At 44.3% G+C, this 20715-nt stretch overlaps 1 protein-coding gene across 2 annotated transcripts in view; it reads left to right on the forward strand.

Annotated features, from left to right (window-relative positions):
* Positions 1–7643: 7643 nt before the first annotated feature.
* Positions 7644–20715, forward strand: part of LOC145356866 (ethanolamine kinase 1-like) — a 60326-nt gene continuing 47254 nt past the window's right edge. Inside the window, exons 1-2 of one of the 2 annotated variants that reach the window (XM_080209825.1) lie at positions 7910–7969; positions 16522–16543. Coding sequence is in view for 1 of the 2 variants with exons in the window: in XM_080209824.1 (XP_080065950.1) it covers positions 7823–7969 (147 nt within the window). In the remaining variant the exon portion in view is untranslated. Of the gene's footprint in view, positions 7970–16521; positions 16544–20715 lie in introns of both variants that reach the window. The other variant, XM_080209824.1, reaches the window with a different exon arrangement.

The following is a 20715-nucleotide window of genomic DNA, read 5'->3' on the forward strand; positions in this document are numbered from 1 at the left end:
CTGGAGAAGCCAACAGCATAGCACTGAACGGGCCACTGTGCATGTGTCGATCTGTCAGCACCAAAACCAAAAGAAAAAACGCTGGAGAATCTCAGCAGCTCTGTAAGGAGAGAAAAGAGCTGATGTTCAGCTTGTGGGTGCTTGTGGCTTGTGAGCTGATGTTCAAGCTCAGCTTGTGGGTGCTGCCTTCCTCTATCTTCCCGGGTCTTCTCCACATGAAGCAGGCAGCAGCTTGATGAGGACTGTTGCTTACCTCCAAACCCCCATTAATATACTTTGTTTTGAAGGACTGAACGTTTACCCTATCACTTGTGAATATCTTCACTCAGTCATCACAAGGCAACAACACAAGATGTCACCTCCACCTTGTCCAACACTTGAGTTCATCTTTTATTTCACCCTCATTCTGGGAGCCACTTGTTCCCCTTACTAGACAGTAGGGCAGCATGGTGCCGCAGTGCTTAGCCCTGCTGCTTCACAGCGCCAGGGACCCAGCTTCGATTCCCGGTTTGGGTCATTACCTGTGTGGAGTTTGCACATTGTGTGGGTTTCCTCTGGTGGCTCCGGTTTTCTCCCACAGTCTGAAAGACGTGCTGGTTAGGTGCATTGGCCGTGCTAAATTCTCCCTCAGTGTATCCAGACAGGTGCTGGAGTGCGGAGACCAGGGGATATTCAAGACCGCAAGAAACTACAGAAGGCCATAAATGTAGCCCAATCCATCATGCAAACCAGCCTCTCATCCATTGACTTTGTCTACACTCCCCCTGCTTCGGAAAAGCAGCCAGCATAATTAAGGACCCCACGCACTTTGGACATTCTCTCTTCCATCTTCTTCTGTCAGGAAAAAGATACAAAAGTCTGAGGTCAGATTCAAGAACAGCTTCTTCCCTGCTGCCACCACACTTTTGAATGGACCTACCTTGCACTAAATGAATCTTTCTCTACACCCTAGCTATGACTGTAACACTACATTCTGCACTCTCTTGTTTCCTTCTCTATGATCGGTATGCTCTGTCTGTATAGTGCGCAAGAAACAATACTTTTCTTTGTATGCTAATACTTGACGATAATAAATCAAATCAAATCAAAGTCACAGCAACTTCATTGCAGTGCAATGTAAGCCTACTTGTGACGCTAATAAATAGAATTGAACTTTAAACATTACTCTGTGACTGGATGAATAGCTCTGGAGCCTCAATCTTGTGGGACTTACCTTTTTTTTAGGTAATGAATTGATTTTCTAACAGCTGGAGAAAGTGACAGGTTCTGCATCTGTCCCTCCCTCTCAGTGAAAGAACTGGAGTAGTGCTGAAACATGCCCGGTACATTTTTGATATTAGACATTTCTTTCCACTGCTAATGAAAGGCAATAATGACATTCCCTCTTCTGTTCAGTGACAAGAAGCCTTTCATCGGATCTGCAACAACAAGGAGAAAAATACCAGCTGCAAACGCATTATCGCCGCAGGGACTGAAGCCCAAGCCAGCAGCAGCTCGTCTCCTGTTTTAGCAAGGAGTTCAAATTTGCTGAATTATCGTTGATGTTAACATCAAGCATAGAAGAGGCTTCACTTCCATAAAAGATGCAGATCAGATGCAAAGGAAGGGAACTAATTAAATTTCTCTTTCAAAGAGTTGACACAGGCACGATATGCCAACTGTAAGCTTCTATAATCAGAAAAGCAAACTACACAACCAGGTCTGGGCTGGGCTAATACCTGCATGGGGAAGCTGCCAAGAGCTGATGCGCATGGTCTGAAATAGAGACAAAGGAAAATGGTATAATATGTGAAAGGGTTAATAAAATAGGAAAGGAAATGGAAGAAGGTTTCATGTGAAGCAGGGGTGCTGTAGTGACAGGCATGGGTACATAAATGGAGATAGACAAAGAGAGATCCATGTAAAGTGTGCAGCATACAGCGGCAAGTAACTCATCTCCTGGCTCCCCAAAGCCACCTACAAGGCACGAGTCAGGAGTGTGATGGAATACTCTCCAATTGCCTGGGTGAGTGCAAGCTCCAAGAACACTCAAGAAGCTTGACACCATTCAGGACAAAGCAGCCTGCCTGATTGGCACCACATCCACAAATATTCAGTCATTTCACCACCGATGTTCAGAAGCTGCACTGTGTACTATCTACAAGATGCACTTTAAGACAAGGAGACCATAAGACATCGGAACAGAATGAGGCCACTCAGCCCATTGACTCTGATCTGCCATTCAATTATGGCTGATATTTTTCTCATCTCCATTCTCCTGCCTTTTCCATAACCCTCAATCCCCTTATTAATCAAGAACCTATCAATCTCTATCTTAAAGGTACGCAATAACCTGGCCTCCACAGCCTTCACCGGCAAAGAGTTCCACAGATTCACTACTCTCTGGCTGAAGAAATTCCCCCTCATCTCTGTTTTAAAGGATTGTCCCTTTAGTCTGAGGTTATACCCTCTGGTTCTAGTTTTTTCCACTAGAGGAAACATCCTCTTCACGTCCACTCAATCCAGACTTCGCAGTATCCTGTAAGTTCAATAAGATCACCCCTCATCCTTCTAAACTCCAACGATTACAGACCCAAAGTCCTCAACTGTTCCTCATATGACAAACTCTTCATTCTGGGGATCATTCTTGTGAATCTCCTTTGGACCCTTTCCAGGGCCAGCACATCCATCCTTAGATACAGGGCCCAAAACTGCTCACGGTACTCCAAGTGGGGCCTGACCAGAGCCTTATACAGCCTGAGAAGTACATCCCTGCTCTTGTATTCTATCCCTCTCGACATGAATGCTAACATTGCATTTGCCTTCCTAACTGCTGACTGAACCTGCACTGTCACAGATCATTCAAGTATCCTTAGACAGCACCTTCCAAACCCATGGCCACTTCCATCTAGAAGGACAAGGGCAGCAGATACATGGGAACACCACCACCACCTGCAAGTTCCCGTCCAAGCCACTCACCAGAATGATTTGGAAATATATATCGCTGTTCCTTCGCAGTTGCTGAGTCAAAATCCTGGAATTCCCTCCCTCATGGAATTGTGGGTCAAACCACAGCACAAGGACTGCAATGATCCAAGAAGGCAGCTCACCACTATCTACTCAAGGGCGAATAGGGATGGGCAATAAATGCTGGCCAGGCAGCGACACCCACGTCCCACGATTGAATGAAAAAAAATACAATGAAGATGAGAGGCTGGATTTTGGGGTCAGCTGCGAAATAATGGCACTCGCTGGTAACTTGTAGAAAGATGTCTGTCAGAACCCAGTGCTCCCTGCGGCTTGGATTTCACTTTTCTCGATGTTAATTTCATCCTGGTTTCAATTAGAGGGGGATCCCCAGTGTCCAGTAATGGTGATGTCAATAAGCAGCCTAAATGGCCAACCAAACTGAAGAATTCCCACAACAGCGAATCAGAAAGTGAAATACACTAATTATCAGCCATTTTAATCATTTTTCAGAAAGTTTGATTTGATTTGATTTATTATTGTCACATGTATCGGGAAACAGTGAAAAGTATTATTTCTTGCGTGCTGTACAGACAAAACATACCATTCATAGAGTACATAGGGAAGAAGGAAAGGAAGGGATGCAGAATGTGCTTTTACAGTCATAGTTAGGTTGTAGAGAAAGATCAACTTAATACGAGGTAGATCCATTCTACAGTCTGATGGCAGCAAGGAAGGAGCGTTCTTGAGTCGGTTGCTACGTGACATCAGGCTTTTGTATTTTATTTCCGACAGCAGAAGGTGGAAGAGAGAATGTCCGGGGTGTTTGGGGATGCTTGATTATGCTGGCTGCTACTCCGAGTACATGTAGACGGAGTCAACGGATGGGAGGCTACTAAGGTAATGAGGTACATGTATTATGTTTGAATTTTCAAAAAGCCTTCAATAAGTTTACCCAAGACTCAGGTCATGCTGAGTCAGCAGACCAATAGTGTGCCGAACCACACAGATGGTATCTATGAGGACATCTCAACTCGAAACCCGGTTCATTGGGGTGTATTGTTTTGTTTTTTGCAATGGTGTGAGAATTCACATGAAACCTCCAGTCAGAATAACCAACCCAGCCATCATGTAACAATCACTAAAGACTTTACTAAATTAACGAAAAGACAAGTACACACAAATGGGACTATAATACTCTAAGAAAATTAAATATATGAATTACTAAACATTCACAGTTTATATAGAAATTACCTCTTGTTCCAAAATAAATATCTGCAATCCCTGAACTCCATAAAACTTTCCCATTCTCGAACAACATCCAAATTAGATACATCTATAAGTCGAATCCAGTTTAAAGTTACCACACATTATAAGATGGATGATGAAGTCTGGGAAATGTCTTTTCCTTCTCCAATAAAAGTGGTCAAATTGCCTTTACAAAGATTTCTGCACTGATTCGATGCTCAGATGTTTTAACTATTAAACTGCCCTGTTGGCCTTTAGCTATTAAAATGCCTCTTGGCTGTGAGATGTTAAGCTGGCCTGCCTGCTTCTGCAGGTGCTGGCAATTGTATCCTAGTTCCACTTTGATTCCCCCTCTATGTACTTGGGTTGGCTACATCTATCACATTTCATGACTCGCGAAATTAGCGTCTGTATACCTCCACTCATGTCTCAGTCATCCAGGTAAGCTATTTCCTGATGACAGAGCGATTTACACCCGATTCTGTGTGGATGCCTGTTAATCTTGTTACTGGGAAAGGTCACATCTCATCATCCCCCTTTGAATGTTGGCTACTGCCATCACTAGGCAGGTTTTTACCTGTTGCTGGCAGGAAGTGTTGGAAAATGGGATTGGCATGTAGTTATTGTCAGTAGTTATGGGCTGAAGGGCCTTTTCTGAGCTGTATGACTCCAAGACTGTGATCGAAAACAAGAAGACATGTAGAAAACTTGCAGAATGGACATGTAAATAAATCAATTTTATCGATAAATGTGAGATAATATGCTGCTGCTGGGAAAATGGAGCAGCGGTGCAAAGGGGTATATATTCACAAATTAGTAAATGTAGCACTGGAAGATAAGAATGCTTTATAAAAAGCACTTGCCTTCATTTCTCAAAGAACAGCATTGAAAAGCAGGGAGATAATGTTAAAATTGTATAGAAGCTTGGTCAAATCACACGTGGAACATATTATTCTGGTCCCTGGATTACTAAAAAAAAGCCATAAAAGTGCTCAAGAAAATGTAAAAAAAATTTACAAGGATAATAGCAGAACAGAGAAGTTATAAAGTTGGATAACCATCAAGAATGTGTGTACTTGTTGACCTACATTGATTCCCAGTTGAACAATGCTTCCAATCTGGAATTTTCATAAACCGATAGAGAAAATGTTGGAAAATCTCAGCAGGTCTGGCAGCATATGTAAGAAGAGAAAAGAGCTGATGATTCAAGACCAGATGACCCTTTGTCAAAGCTGGACTCTAGTCATCTGGACTGGAAACATCAGCTCTTTTCTCTCCTCACAGATGCTGCCAGACCTGCTGAGATTTTCCAGCATCTTCCCTTTTGGTTTCAGATTCCAGCATCCACAGTAATTTGATTTTATCTGGAATTTTCATGCTTGTTTTCAAATTTCCACCGCCACTCCTCCCTATTTCGGTGATCTCCTTATCCTCCTCCAATTTGAGCCTCTTGCGCAGCCCTGATTTTAATGGCTCAGACATTGTGTATGACTGCTGAGGATATAAACTCTGGAATTCTCTCTCTATTTGGTGGTACGGTGGCACAGTGTTTAGCGCTGCTGCCTCACAGAGCTAGGGAACCGCATTTGATCCCTGGCTTGGGTCACTGTCTGTGCAGAGTTTGCACATTCTCCCCATGTCTGCACAGGTTTCCTCTAGGTGCTCTGGTTTCCTCCCCCGCTCCAAAGATGTGTGCGTTAGGTGGATTGGCCATGCTAAATTGTCCCTTAGTGTCAGGGAGACTAGCTAGGGTAGGTGCAAGTGGTTATGGGGATAAGGTATGGATGGGATTGATGCAGACTCAACAGGCTGAATGGCCTCCTTCTGCATTGTAGGATTCTATTCTTCCCTGTTTTATCCCCCTTCTTCTCCTTTCGGACACCCTAAAACCCATACCCAACTTTTACAGATGCACCATAGAAAGCATTCTTTTTGGTTGTATCGCAGCTTGGTATGGCTCCTGCTCCGCAAGAAACTACAAAAACTACAAAAGGTTGTGAATGTAGCTCAATCCATCATGCAAACCAGTCTCTCATCCATTGACTCCGTCTACACTTCCTGCTGCCTCAGCAAAGGAGCCAGCATAACTAAGTACCTCGCGCACTCTGGACACTCTCTCTTCCACCTTCTTCCATTGGGAAAAAGATACAAAAGTCTGAGTTCACGTACAAACAAACTCATGAACAGTTTCTTCCCTGCTGAAGTCAGACTTTTGAATGGACCTACCATGCATTAAGTTGATCTTTCTCTACACCCTAGCTATGACTGTACACTACATTCTGCACTCTCTCGTTTCTTTCTCTACGAATGGTATGCTTTGTCTGTACAGTGTGCAAGAAACAATACTTTTCACTGTATGCTAATACATGGGACAGTAATAAATCAAATCAAATCAAATCAAAACCTTTTCCTCACCAGCTGTAATATCTCCTCACATGGCTAAAGGTGACAAATGTTCGATAACATTCCTGTGAAGAGCCTTGGTATATTTTACTATGTAAAAGGCACTACAAAATGCACATTGTGGTCATTGTGGAATAGGCTGGGCACTTTGTTTCTCTACCAGAAATAGCTGAAAGGTGGCCAGAATCAACAAAAATAGTCACGGATAAATGAAGAATTCAGAGGAAACATTTTAACCCAGAGAGATGTATTCAAGTCCTTATTGAATACATCTCTGCTGCTCAGTTTAATTACTCCATGTGCTAATAACACCCACAGCCTCACCACTCGAATGCAGGCCCTTGGCGTTATGAGGCAGCAGTGCTAACCACTGTGGCACCGTGCTGCCCACTAGGGGATTTTCATGTCACCTTCATCGCAGTGTGAATCTAAGTCTACTTGTGACTAATAAATTAACTTTAAACTTTTTATATTGTGAGTTGCACTTCAACATGCAGAGTGATAGTCTGCAGAATGCTGGAATTGTGTAGATGTTAGTGACCCTGAACTCACTCTGCCATGTGAAAACAATCAGGGTTTTGTTTGCTAGCAGATATGCAGGCTACCCCTCAGACCGTTACATTGTGAGGTATTTTTAGATCAGTAACACATACATCACAATGACTTGTGTTTATCTCTGAAGCATGCATAAATTGCCCAATCCTTTGTAGCACAGAGATATATTTATATATTAAATATCACTGGTTATTTCCATTGTGAAGTATGAGATCATTGATGATATCACCTTTGCACCAGAATGTACAAAGACTACAAATGATGTACATTAAAAAAAAGCCTCCAGCAAGTCAGACCCATAACAGAAATGTTTTAAGAGGGACTGCATGGGAAGATGGTGATTGCAAGAGAGTTCAGAGAGCATTTTCTTTTCTGATGTTTAGACCTCCCTTTGATAGGGGGAAGCACTTGCAGGACACAGTCCATTGCAATCGAGCCGGAGGAGACGCCTCTTTCACCTCCTGTCGATGTGTGAGTTCAGAGCCGCTTCCTGCCTCATTACAATCGGACCATATACAGGAGGAGGTGCCGGCTGCTGACAGAGGTGCACGTTTCTCAGCCCCCCTTCCCTGCACATAGATCCCAGGACAGATCAACCCCCCGCTCCCCTTCCCCCAGACCCCCCAACCCCCTTCCCACTTTCCCCCCTCCCCCGTCTCCTCTCTGGGACATGGAGACCGAAGTACACGTCCCGACCGGAGCCCCGGCCGTGCCCAAGTTCACCATCTATGTGGACGAGAACGACGTGATCTCCGGGGCTTTGGAACTGGTCGGGAAGCTGCGGCCCAAATGGGACGTGGAGCAAGTGAAGACCAAGGTAAGGAGGGGGAAAATGCTCTCCCCACCCGCCGTGTGTGTGTGAGAGTGCAGGACTCAGTCATCTGGAATTGATAGCATCCCTGTCATTCCCTGTATCCCAAATTACAGGTGCATCCAGCCCAGTAGCTGCTGCCACAGGGGAGGGAGGGCGGGCGGGCGAGGGGGGCGGATTTGGATACAGTTACAATCGGTTACATTGTTTCTTCAATTTCCAGGCGGCTGGATACATTTTTCGATACATTATTACTGGAGGGAGATACATTTTATTTTGGATACATTGTAGTGACTGCCTCTGGGTTCTACACAAGAGGAGATCGAAGATCCCCTGTGCCCACCCGGCTGCCATCCCCTGTGCCCACCCGGCTGCCATCCCCTGTGCCTGCCTGGCTCCTATCCCCTGTGCCCCCTCTGAAACTAGCCTGGTGCCAGTCCCTTGTGCCACCTTGACGTGACCTGACAATTTCACCTTTGAAATTGACGCTCTCTGCCTGAGAATGAACAGAATCCCAGGAAAGAGATTCTGTACATGCTGATATTGTGATCTTGTCACTTTTAATCATTTGATTTGATACATTACTATTGCATGTATTAGTATACAGTGAAAACTATTGTTTCTTGTGCGCTATACAGGCAAAGCATACCAGTCGTAGAGAAAAAACAGTAAGTAGTCTCACAACACCAACTTAAAGTTTTTAAGTACGATGGTAGCATGTCCAATTCACAGCCCCAGCTTGGGTTCAAATGACTTTCTCCTCTCTGTTTGATCCCATCACTCATTGATCTTTCTTTCTGACTGGCTCTCAAACCCACCAATCTTGGGCCCGGGATTAGGGGCTGTGATGATTGGGAGGAAGGTTTGCCGATCAGTTCTGGGTGCTAACTCCCTGCTCAGAGGCTATGCTGTAAAACACATACCTCCCACACCACACTTCATCCAGGTTATAACTTCTTTTACAACACTGAAGGTCAGCTCTTGTCAAGTGAAGCAATTTTGAAAGTGCACGTTGTACATTCAGACCCCATGGGGCAACTTTATAGTCATTCCAAACACTGTTTATTCCCCTCAGCCCAGTGGCTAGATACAAACATACACAGGAGGAACACCAGTAGGCCACTCAGCCCTTCGAGCATTCACTATTATCTTGGCTGATTTGCTTGTTTAAATTTTATTTATTAGTGTCACAAGTAAGGATTACATTAACACTGCAATGAAGTTACTGTGAAAATCCCCGAGTCGCCACACTCCGGAGCCTGTTCGGGTATGCTGAGGGAGAATTTAGCATGGCCAATGCATCTAACCAGTACGTCTTTCAGACTGTGGGAGGAAACCAGAGCACTGAGGGAAAACCCACGCAGACATGGAGAGAATGTGCAGACTCCGCACAGGCAGTGACCCAAGCTGGAAATTGAACCTGGGTCCCTGGTGCTGTGAGGCAACAGTGCTAACCACTGTGCCACCATGTCACCCCCAACTCCACCTCAAATCCACATCCCCAACTATTCCTGATCACCTTTTAGCCACCCCACCCATCTTGTCTATTATGAATCATTGTGGGTGGATATTTTTAATTCCTTTTTTTGCCACAGGCATGTCTTCATTCTATAAATTCATGCACTTCAACTATTCATAGTTAACACAGTCTTCTTCCTGCAAATAACCTTCCTATGCTCCTATTTTAAATTACTGTTTACATCATTTTCTCTAAAACCGTTTTAACCAAAATTTTACTTTAAACATGTATTTGGTTCAAATCTTTAGGTAGGTCGATATTCACATTGGAGCCAACAATTCAATAGATTGGCTAATTATTATCTGACTAGAGTTGGTCAATTGGGTTGCATGGTGGCACAGGGGTTAGCACTGCTGCCTTACTGTTTCCAGGGACCTGGGTTCGATTCCCAGCTTGGGACACTGTCTATGTGGAGTTTGCACAGTCTCCCTGTGTCTGAGTGGGTTTCCTCTGGGTGCTCAGGTTTCCTCCCACAATCTAAAGATATGCGGGTTAGCTGCATTGGCCATGCTAAATTGCTCCTTAGTGTCCTGCATTGCATTAGTTAGAGGGATTAGCAGGGTAAATTTTTGGAGTTATGGGATAGGGCCTGAGTGGGATTGTTGTCGGTGCAGTTTCAGCACCTTCTTCTGAACTGAAGGGATTCTATGAATAAGTCTCTGATGATGTGTCAAAATTGACTGGGTTAAAACTATTTCAAATATTTGATACAAGTAAATTGAGGGTTCTGAGGGGTGTGGAGAGTTACGGAAGCAGACAGCCTCTGCAGATTAGTTTAAGAATTAGAGATATTCTGCGGTTTTTGTATCTATTCTAGGAATGATTCACTTTATGGAACCCACCTACATTCATTGGTCAAGTTTCTCTGGGACCATAAATCCAGAATTAATATTTGATCTGATTCAAGTTGCTGATATCTGTGTTCATGACAAAGAGATGTGAACTGCTGGCCACATCAGCTTAGCCACGATGTTACTAACTGGTGGGGCAGACTCAAGGGGTTAAATTGCCTGTCCCTGCCCATGTTCTTATGCGGTGAACACATAGCCTTCGCTGGATTGATGTTGTGCACTTGGTATGCACTTGATTTAAATGTACTTAATCGAAAAGAAAGATCTGTATTCGTATAGTGTGTACTTATAAAGGGTGGCACAGTGGTTAGCATTGCTGCCTGTCAGCACCAGGGGACCTGTGTTCGATTCCTGGCTTAGGTCACTGTCTGCATGGAGTTTGTGTGTGTGCCCCCTCTCCCTCCCTCCCTCCTCCTCCTCCTCCTCCTCCTCCTCTCCCCCCCCTCACAAAGTTTATTTATTAGTCACAAGTAAGCTTACATTCACATTGCAATGGAGTTACTGTAAAAATCCCTGGTGCTTGTTTGGGTACACAGAGGGGAGAATTTAGCATGGCCAATGCACCTAACCAGCAGGTCTTTCAGACTGTGGGAGGAAACCAGAGGGTCCAGAGGAAGCCCACGCAGACACACGGACATGCAGACTTCACGCAGTCAGTGACCCAGACTGGGATTCCAACCTGGGTCCCTGGAACTGTGAGGCAGCGGTGCTCACCACTGTGCTGCCCTCAAGACACGCTGAAATTCTCAGAGAGCGAATAGACTCTTTTTACTCTTGTGTGCTGTGAAATTCTACAGATGCTCAGAGTTGTTTGAAACTCTTGTCTCATCTGTTGTAAGATGAAAATATCTGGTGAGGGAGTCGTCTTTCAAGACAGGCTATGTCACCTGAGGAAAAAAAATTGGAGCAATCAGCAGATAAATATCATTATGTTTTGTTTAATGTGTTTTTTTTGGGAAAAAAAGTTTTCAACCCTGAGTAAATGTCAATTACAGATAAAGCAAATGGCAGCTAGAAAGAAATTTCAGAAAACTCGTTGAATAACTTATGGGAAGCCAGTTGGCGAAGTTTAGCTATGAGGAGAGACTGGGGAAACTGGGGTTGTTCTTCCTGGAAAGACGGAGAATGAGGGGAGACCTAATAGAGGTACATAAAATTGAGGGGTATGAATAGGGTGAACAGTGGGAAGCTTTTTCCCAGGTCGGAGGTGACAAACACGAGGGGTCATAGGTTCAAGGTGAGGCGGGGGGGCGAGGTTTAACTCAGATATCAAAGGGACGTATTTTACACAGAGAGTGGTGGGGACCTGGAATGCACTGCCAAGCAGGGTGGTGGAGGCTGACTCTCTGGGATCATTTAAGACTTATCTGGATAGTCGCATGAGCAGACTGGGAATGGAGGGATACAGAAGAATGGTCTAGTTGGACCAATGAGCGGCGCGGGCTTGGAGGGCCGAAGGGCCTGTTTCCTGTGCTGTATTGCTGTTTGTTCTTTGTGTAACCGTGGCCATGCATTTGCAGAGGCAATTTCAAGTGTAATGTGCACATAAGAATTTATAGTTGGAATATGTATTTTTAACTCAGGACAGAACGTGCAGTTTTACAGTGATAACAATTATATTTGTGTGCCGTGGTTCAATTGACATTGGGGATGTGATTGTGTGACTCTATTTCATAGGTGGCAGTGCCATGAGACATCTTGTACTGGTTAGTGTCATTCTTCACTGACTCTGTAACTAATCTAACTAATTGGTGACAAGGGAGCATAAATTTATAATTATCCAAAGATGGCTGAAGTTTTGTACAGAGGAGATTAGAACATGGCCTATCAGATCATAAGTGACAATTGAGCTTTGTTTTAAAATAATTTTGGAAAGGAAAGGTATAACCGAGCAACGATATGAAAGGTTATGGGACCAAGGTGGACAGATGGCTTTAAATTACAGATCAGCCATGAACTAAGTGAATGATGGAATGAGCTTAAGGTGCTGAATGGTCTATTAGCATCCTGCAGTGCAAAAGGGGGCCATTTGGCCCATCGGGTCTGTACCACCCACAATCCCACCCAGGCTCTATCCCCATAACCACATCACCTACCGTAGCTTGTCTCCCTGACATGGGGCAATTTAGCATGGCCAGTGCACCTAACCTGCACATCTTTGGACTGTGGGAGGAAACTGGAGCACCCTGAGGAAACCCATGCAGACGTGGGGACAATGTGCAAACTCCACACAGTCAGTGACCCAAGCTGGGAATCAAATCCCAGTCCCTGGCACTATGAGGCAGCAGTGCTAACCACTGTGCCACTGTGCTGCCCTCTATCATATATTGTTTGGAATTGTTGGCTTTGTAGAATCATAAAAGTTTACAGCATGGAAACAGGCCCTTTGGCCCAACTTGCCCACACGACGCAAGTTTTACCACTGAGCTAGTTGCAATTACTCTCATTTGGCCCATATTCCTGTATACCCATCTTACCCATGTAACTGTCTAAATGCTTTTTAAAAGACAAAATTGTACCTGTCTCTACTTTTGCCTCTGGCAGCTTGTTCCAGACACTCACCACCCTCTGAATGAAAAAATTGCCCCTTTGGATTCTTTTGTACTTTTTCTCTCTCACGTTATACCTATGTCCTCTTGTTTTAGACTCCCCATCTTTGGGAAAAGATGTTGACTATCTATCTCATCTATGTCCCTCATTATTTTATGGAACTCTATAAGATCATCCCTAAGCCTCTTACGCTCCAGGGGAAAAAGTCCCAGTCTATCCAGTCTCTCCTTATAACTCAAACCATCAAGTCCCGGTTGCATCCTCATAAATCTTTTCTGCACTCTTTCTAGTTTAATAATATCCTTTCTATAACAGTGTGACCAGAACTGCACATAGTTTTCCAAGTGTGGCTTTGCCAATGTCTTGTCCAACTTCAACAAGATGTTCCAACTTAGTTTAAGGGCTAGCACAGTGGGCTAAATGGCTTAAAACTGCCATAATTTCTATATGTAACCCTATTATGTTGTGTACTCAGCTGTTAGGGGAATTAGGTACTGCAACTGAACAAATCAATATAACAGTGACTTTTTTTATTCATTCCTGGGACATGGGCATCACTGGCTGGCCAGCATTTATTGCCCATTCCTAGTTGCCCTTGTTCAGTGGGCAGTTGAGAGTCAACCACATTGTTGTGGCTCTGGAGTCACATGAAGGACAGCAGATTTCCTTCCTTCAAGGACATTAGTGAACCAGAAGGGTTTTTCTGACAATCGACAATGATTTCATGGTCATCAGTAGATTCTTAATTCCAGATATATTTTCATTGAACTCAAATTCCACCATCTGCCATGATGGGATTCGAACCCGGGTCCCCAGAACATTAGCTGAGTTTCTGGATTAATAGTTTAGCGATAACATCATCAGGCCATTGCCTTCATTGTTTGGGTGGACAGTAAATATCCCACGTCACTGTTCTGAAGAAGACCAGGGGAGTTATTCAAGTATTCTGGTTGATGTTTATCCCTTAGTCAACATCGCAAAAGAGACTGTGCAGACTCCACACAGACAGTAACCCAAGCCAGGAATTGAACCTGGGTCTCTGGCATTGTGAGGCAGCAGTGCTAGCCACCGTGCCGCCCCATTCAACAAAGGCCATAAAGAGAGAGGCCCAGATGAGCAGCTAAATAGCCTGTCATGACCATAGTGAATATATTGTAATTAGATAGAGTATTGGCTGTTCCAAGGGTGTGTACCATCTGAGACATGTTGCTACTTTTCACATCTTCCATCAGCACGCAGTCAGCTACACCGCTAGATGTGGAGCAAAGTTCAAGCACTGCTTGAACAATGCACTATTTCCTTCCATGTCAGTGTAAGCTGTATTAATTCTGCATTTGCTATCTTCATGAGCTGTAAGTGAGATTTTCAGTATTAGTGTCACGATCCCAGTGTGCAGAGTGTTCGCTGATGTGAGCCAGCGTGCTGGAGGCAGGGTGGAATTTGCAGCAGGATTCGCAACAGGCAGTGTATTGTCCAGCCAGCAGTTTGTTTACTCAGCAGAATCTGTATCAGTACACTATGGCAAGCATTCTCCGATCTGTTTGAAACAGAATCTCTACGAACTGCAGCAAGCAGCTCGTTACTGAAACCGTCTTCCAGCAAAAGCAGGAAAATTCCTGCAGAAAAATGCAGTAGGTGTGGAAGAGTTACATAGAAGCTAAATGCAGAGCACTAATCCCTTCATTTACAGCAATATGGCCTGGAGGCATGATTGATGGAGAGTCATCTCCATTCTGGCTGGGAATAGTGAATCATATAATCCCTACAGTGCAGAAGGAGGCCATTCGGTCCATCAGGCCTGCACTGGCAACAATCCCACCCAGGCCCTATCCCCGTAACCCCATCTATTTACCCTGCTACTTCCCCTGACACTAAGGGACCATTTAGCATGACCAATCAACCCAACTTGCACATCTTTGGAGAGCACTCGGAGGAAACCCACGCAGACGTGGTATGAATGTACAGACAGACAGTGATCCGAGGCTGGAATCGAACCTGGGTTCCCTGGCACTGTGAGGCAGCAATGCTACCCACTGTGCCACTATGTTGAATTGCAATCCTAATATTGGCTATTGGTGCCATCAGGTAAGAACAGAGGCCAGGTTCCTGCTCTGAATCACTAACCAATGTTGTAAATTTAATGGTAACTTTGCAACACATAAGCCTGAATCTTCATTGTAAATTTAGTAAGTGATTTGATTTGATTTATTATTGTTGCATGTCTTAGTACACAGTGAAAAGCATTGTTTCTTGCATGCTATACAGACAAAGCATACTGTGAAAAAGGAAGGAAAGGAGAGAGTGCAGAATGTAGTGTTACAGTCAGAGCTAGGGTGTAGAGAAAGATTAACTTAAAGCAAGGTAAGTCCATTCAAAAGTCTGATGGCAGCAGAGAAGAAGCTGTTCTTGAGTCAGTTGGTATGTGGCTTCAGACTTTGTATCTTTTTCCCGACGAAAGAAGGTAGAAGACAGTATATCTGAGGTGCTTGGCTGCTCTTGCGAGGCAGCGGGAAGTGCAGACGGAGTCAGTGAAGGGGAGGCTGGTTTGCGTGATGGATTGGGCTACATTCATGACCTTTTGAGGTTTCTTGCGGTCTTGGGCAGAGCAGGAGCCACACCAAGATGCGATACAACCAGAAAGGATGCTTTATATAGTATATCTGTAAAAGTTGGTGAGAGTTGTAACTGTGTTGAGTCAAATACATTTTCGGTAATGCTAGTGTCAAAATTGGAGGCGCTATACAGAGAAGGAATCACAGCAGCGTGTCAGAGTAAAGGAAAATTATCTGGTGGGGGTGGATTGCTACTTGAGCTGTTGTGTGCAGAGAAGGAGCCTACAGAAAGATTTCCAGTCAGCACAATACAGCAGAACAATTTGCAGAAAGCAAATTAGAAGCCAAACCCCACGGTTGGAGAATATTTATAATATTTTCTTTGGGTTTGCTGTAGAAATACACACATCTGGCTAGTTTTAAACTCTGCCAACATTGTCTGTGGGATAAGACTATTCTAGACTTGTACCTTGGCAGGCTTCTGTATACAGCAGTCTCTCCCAGTAAAACATGTGAAATGTGCTGTTGTGGTGGTTACACACGCTCTGCACCAGCTTCAAGAAGGAGCTGGACCAGTTATTCATAGGGGCAGACATTGCATCGTCAAGGAGGTAAGTGTCTTTATGGATAGCACATAGGCAGCACGGTGGCACAGTGGTCAGCACTGCTGCCCCACAAAGCCAGGGACCCAAGTTCGATTCCAGCCTTCACTGTCTGTGTGGTGTTTGCACTTTCTCCTTGTGTCTGTGTGGGTTTCCTTCGGGTGGTCCTGTTTCCTCCCACAGCCCAAAGGTGTGCGGGTTAGGTTGATTGGCCATGCTAAATTGCCCCTTAGTGTCTAAAGATGAGTAGGGGGATTAACAGGGTAAATACGTGGGGGTTACGGGGATAGGGCCTGGTTAAGATGCTCTGTTTGAGAGTCAGTGTGGGTTTGATGGACTGAATAATCTCCTTCTACACTGTAGGGATTCTATGATTCTATTTGGTCTCCTGGACTGGACTTGGTTACCTGAGAGGGTTGAAAAGGAATTGTCCTTGATTTCTTTTTCCTTATTGACTCTGGTTCTTTTTATTTGTGTCTTCCAGAAGATTTCCTGGTTGCAGCTGGGTAGGTGTGTTACAGGGAAGTACTAGTCCAGATTCTCTGCTCACTGTGATGTACTAGACCAACTTGTCTTTTTCCCTTATGAGAGTTTCATTTGTAAATATTTGTTTGAACAATAATAGAACAGTTTACAGAAATAAGCTAAAGAGCATTTTCTTTTTGTTTTTGCTAATGTCACAAATAGGCTTACATTAACACCACAATGAAGTTACTGTGAAAATTCCCCCTGTCGCCACACACTGGCGCCTCTTCAGGTACACTGAGGCAGAATTTAGCACGGCCAATGCTCCCTAACCAGCACGTCTTTTGGACTGTGAGAGGAAACCGGAGCTCCGGAGGTAACCCATGTAGACATGGGGAGAACGTGCAAACTCCACACGGACAGCGACTCAAACCAGGAACTGAACCCAGCTCCCTGGCGCTGAGAGACAGCAGTGTTAACCACTGTGCGCCGTGCCATCCTTTGGAACAGATATTTAATGTGAACAAATTACTTTTGGAGTTTTATCACCGTTTCTGACAGAATCTAACCTCCAAGACATCCACTGCACCTTCAGTGTTGGCAGGTGAATGAGGTGAATCCACTGTCTCCTTCAGTTTTATATCCCAGTAACTGTGTTCCAATGCTTCTGAAAGGAAGATGCGGGACTGGCTAGGATAAATACATGGGATTATGGCGATAGGCCTTGGATGGGATTGTAGTCGGTACAGAATCGATGGGCTGAATGGCCTCCTTCTGCACTGTAGGATTCTATGATCTGCAGCACATGGATAAAATGCAAAGACCTTCCTTGACCAATACTTTACAATAATGCAGTGGATTTGCCACCTGCTTGGAATAGGGTGTAGGTATGATTTACGCTGGCTAATGAGTTGCATGTGTGTTATTGTAATGCCTAGAATAACTCTCTGAATATACATTCAACAATACAGCTGATTCACATCTTAAACACACTCAAGGGGTCAATGTTCTTCAACAACATCACCTCCATTCCTGCCTGTTCTAAAATGTAAATTGGCTGACAGGATTCCTCTTTTCATTGCTAATTGGAAATCCACTTAGAATTTTAATCAGTAAAATATTGATTCACTTGAACTGGTTCCCTTGCTCGCTGTCCTGTCCTCACCCAGGCTGGGAACTGAGCTCCCTGCAGAATGATGGGAAATGGGTGGCGCAGTGGTAAGCACTGCTGCCTCACAGCACCAGGGACTCAGGTTCAATTCCAGCCTCGGATCACTGTCTGTGCGGAGCCTGCACATTCCCTCCCGTGTCTGCGTGGGTTTCCTTCAAGTACTCCAGTTTCCTCCCACAGTCCAAAGATGTGCAAGTTAGGTGGATTGGCCACATAGGTGGCATGGTGGCACAGTAGTTAGCACTGCTGCCTCACAGCACCAAGGGCTCGGGTTCAAGTCACTGGGTCACTGTCTGTGTGGAGTTTGCACGTTCTCCCCGTGTCTGTGTGGGTTTTCTCCAGGTGCTCCAGTTTCCTCCCACACTCCAGAGATGTGCAGGTTAAGTGAATTGGCCATGTTAAATTGACCCTTAGTGTCAGGGGGATTAGTAGAGTGCCTTGGTGGGGTTACAGGGATAGGGTTTGGGTGGGATTGTTGCCAGTGCAGGGTCAAAGGGTCTACTATAGAGAATTTATGATTCTTCTAAATGTGGGCCAGATCTGGCACACAGCAGGTCATAGTGCCAGGATAAATATCTAGACTGGACAAGGTACTTTGCATTCTCCTTTAGCTACTAGGAGACCCTGAAATGAAATTGTTTCGCTTAATTGGAAACTCCTTGATCTCGATTCTTGTAACCAGGAAGGTTTAGTTACCGCAACAGTCAGTTGGGTCTGAGGAGATATGTTCCAGAGGATCCAATAACAGATATCTTATCCAATTCTGCGAATCAGTCAATATTATAGTAATGGCAGTCTGAATTTATCATGTTTTTGGGCCATGTGTATGATAAATTTAGAACCTTTGGAGCAGATTTTAAGTCTCTAAAACCTTTGTCACACTATTCTTGCTCCTTATGTTCTTACTTCCCAGTCATAACAACAATATTGTTGAAGGCTTTATCAGATCTGGAATTGTAGTGCAAGTTGTAGGAGGCAGGCTGGGATGTAAGACTGGAGGAAATCGGAGACAGATTGGAAGGTGGCATAGTGGCACAATGGTTAGCATTGTTGTCTCACAGCACCAGGGACCCTAGTTCAATTCTCAGCTTGGGTCACTGTCTGTGTGGAGTTTGCAAATTCTCCCCGTGTCTGTGTGGGCATCCTCCTGGTGCTCTGGTTTCCTCCCACAGCCTGAAAGACTTGCTGGTTAGGTGAATTGGCCATGCTAAATTCTCCCTCAATGTATCTGAACAGGCTATGGGGCTTTCGCAGCACCTTCACTGTAGTGTTAATGTAAGCCTATTTGTGACACTAATAAGCTTTTTCAAAAAACTTAAAAATAGGGGGTGTGGAGGGGATTATTAAACCCAAACCAGTCCACCATTGTCCTTTAGTATTATCCTTGTATTTACTGTCCTTATCGAGTCTGTATGTGACTCCAGTCCCACATCAACATGGTTGAGATTTGACTGCCTCTCTGAAATGTTTGGCTCATAGTTGAGGCCCACCACTGGTTTCCCACGTAATGAGAGATGGTGGCAGTGCTCGAATACTGAGAACAATTATTTTTAAAAGATGTAAGCGTTTTCAGTTCTCTACATTGGTGAATATGGAGGGTAAATGCTGGGATAGAAGGCTTGACTTGGGTCAGGATGTGTCTTGGAGAAGTTGAGAGTTTGTCAAGTGGGGCGTAGAGCCTGGTGAGAAGGTGGCGGAATCTGAGTCTGGGCCATGGTGGAAGCAGATGGATGACCTTGCTAGCAATTATTGGGAATGGTCCAAAAAGATAAAAATACATCATTGCTGCATTTTCCCCTTGGAAATGTCCATAGATAATATTTGTCAAATCATTGAACATGATGAAGCTGCCAAAAAGTGAAGAACATGAAGTTTCTAAGTGAGCCAGTCTTTGTCTCTTTTAATTCTTGTGCAAATAGTAACTATGGTAATTTGAATAACATTGGCCCTCCTTTTCTTTGGAGAATATTCAGGTGTTGGAGCTGTTGTCTGCCTCCCACTTGAACTCTGAGCACCAAGATTCCAAAATGCCAGGCTCACTTTCATTGCTCTTGGTGAATCTCCCCTCTGACTAAAATCAAATTACAAATAAATTCAATGGCAAAATGAGATGAGGCATAATATCACTGCAACGTCTGTGGCTTAATAGCCTAGAGTTTGAGCCACTGGTCTATCTGATCAAGTAGATACAGGAACAAAGATAGGTCATTCATCCATCCAGACAGCTTTGCAATTTCACCAGACCGTGGCTGATCTCTATCCTAATACCATCTACCCACATTCGGTTCATCATCCTTAATATCATTGCCCTACAATAATCCATTGATTTCCATTTTGGAATTTTCTACTCACCCTCCAGCCTTAACAGGGGAGAGAATTATAATTTGAGGGGGGAATGTGCAACAAGAGCTGGATGTCCTTGTACTGAAGGTAAGCATGCAGGTGCAGCAAGCGGTAAAGAAGGCAGATAATATGTTGGCCTTCATAGCTAGGTGATTAAAGGGGAGACAGTGGTGTAGTGGTATTGTAGCTGCACTAGTAATCCAGAGACCCGAGGTAATGCTCTGCGGACCCAGGTTCGAATCCCACCATGGCAGATTGTAAAATTTGAATTAAGTAAAAATCTGAAATTAAGAGTCTAATGATGTCCATGAAATCATTGTTGATAGTGAAAAAAACCATCTGGTTCGCTAATATCCTCTAGGGAGGGAACTCTGTTGCCTTTGCCTAGTCTGGACTACATGTGATTCCAGACCCACCGCAATTTAATTGACTCTAAGTTGCCCTCAGGGATGGGCAATAAATGCTGCCTCAACCAGTGACGCTAATATCCCATGAACAAATAAACAAAATTCAGCACCGGAGAAAGAAGGTCTGTCTTGATATAATTATACAGGGCCTTGGTGAGGCCATACCTGGAATATTGTGCGCAGTTTGGGTCATCTTTTCTGAGGAAGGATGCTCTTGCTATAGAGGGAGTGCAGAGAAAGTTTACCAGGCTGCTTCCTGGGATGGCAGGAATAACATGAGGAAAGATTGAGG

This window comes from Carcharhinus amblyrhynchos, chromosome 22 (genome assembly GCF_965287045.1).
Source record: "Carcharhinus amblyrhynchos chromosome 22, sCarAmb.v2.hapA, whole genome shotgun sequence".
Taxonomy (NCBI): Eukaryota; Metazoa; Chordata; class Chondrichthyes; order Carcharhiniformes; family Carcharhinidae; genus Carcharhinus; species Carcharhinus amblyrhynchos.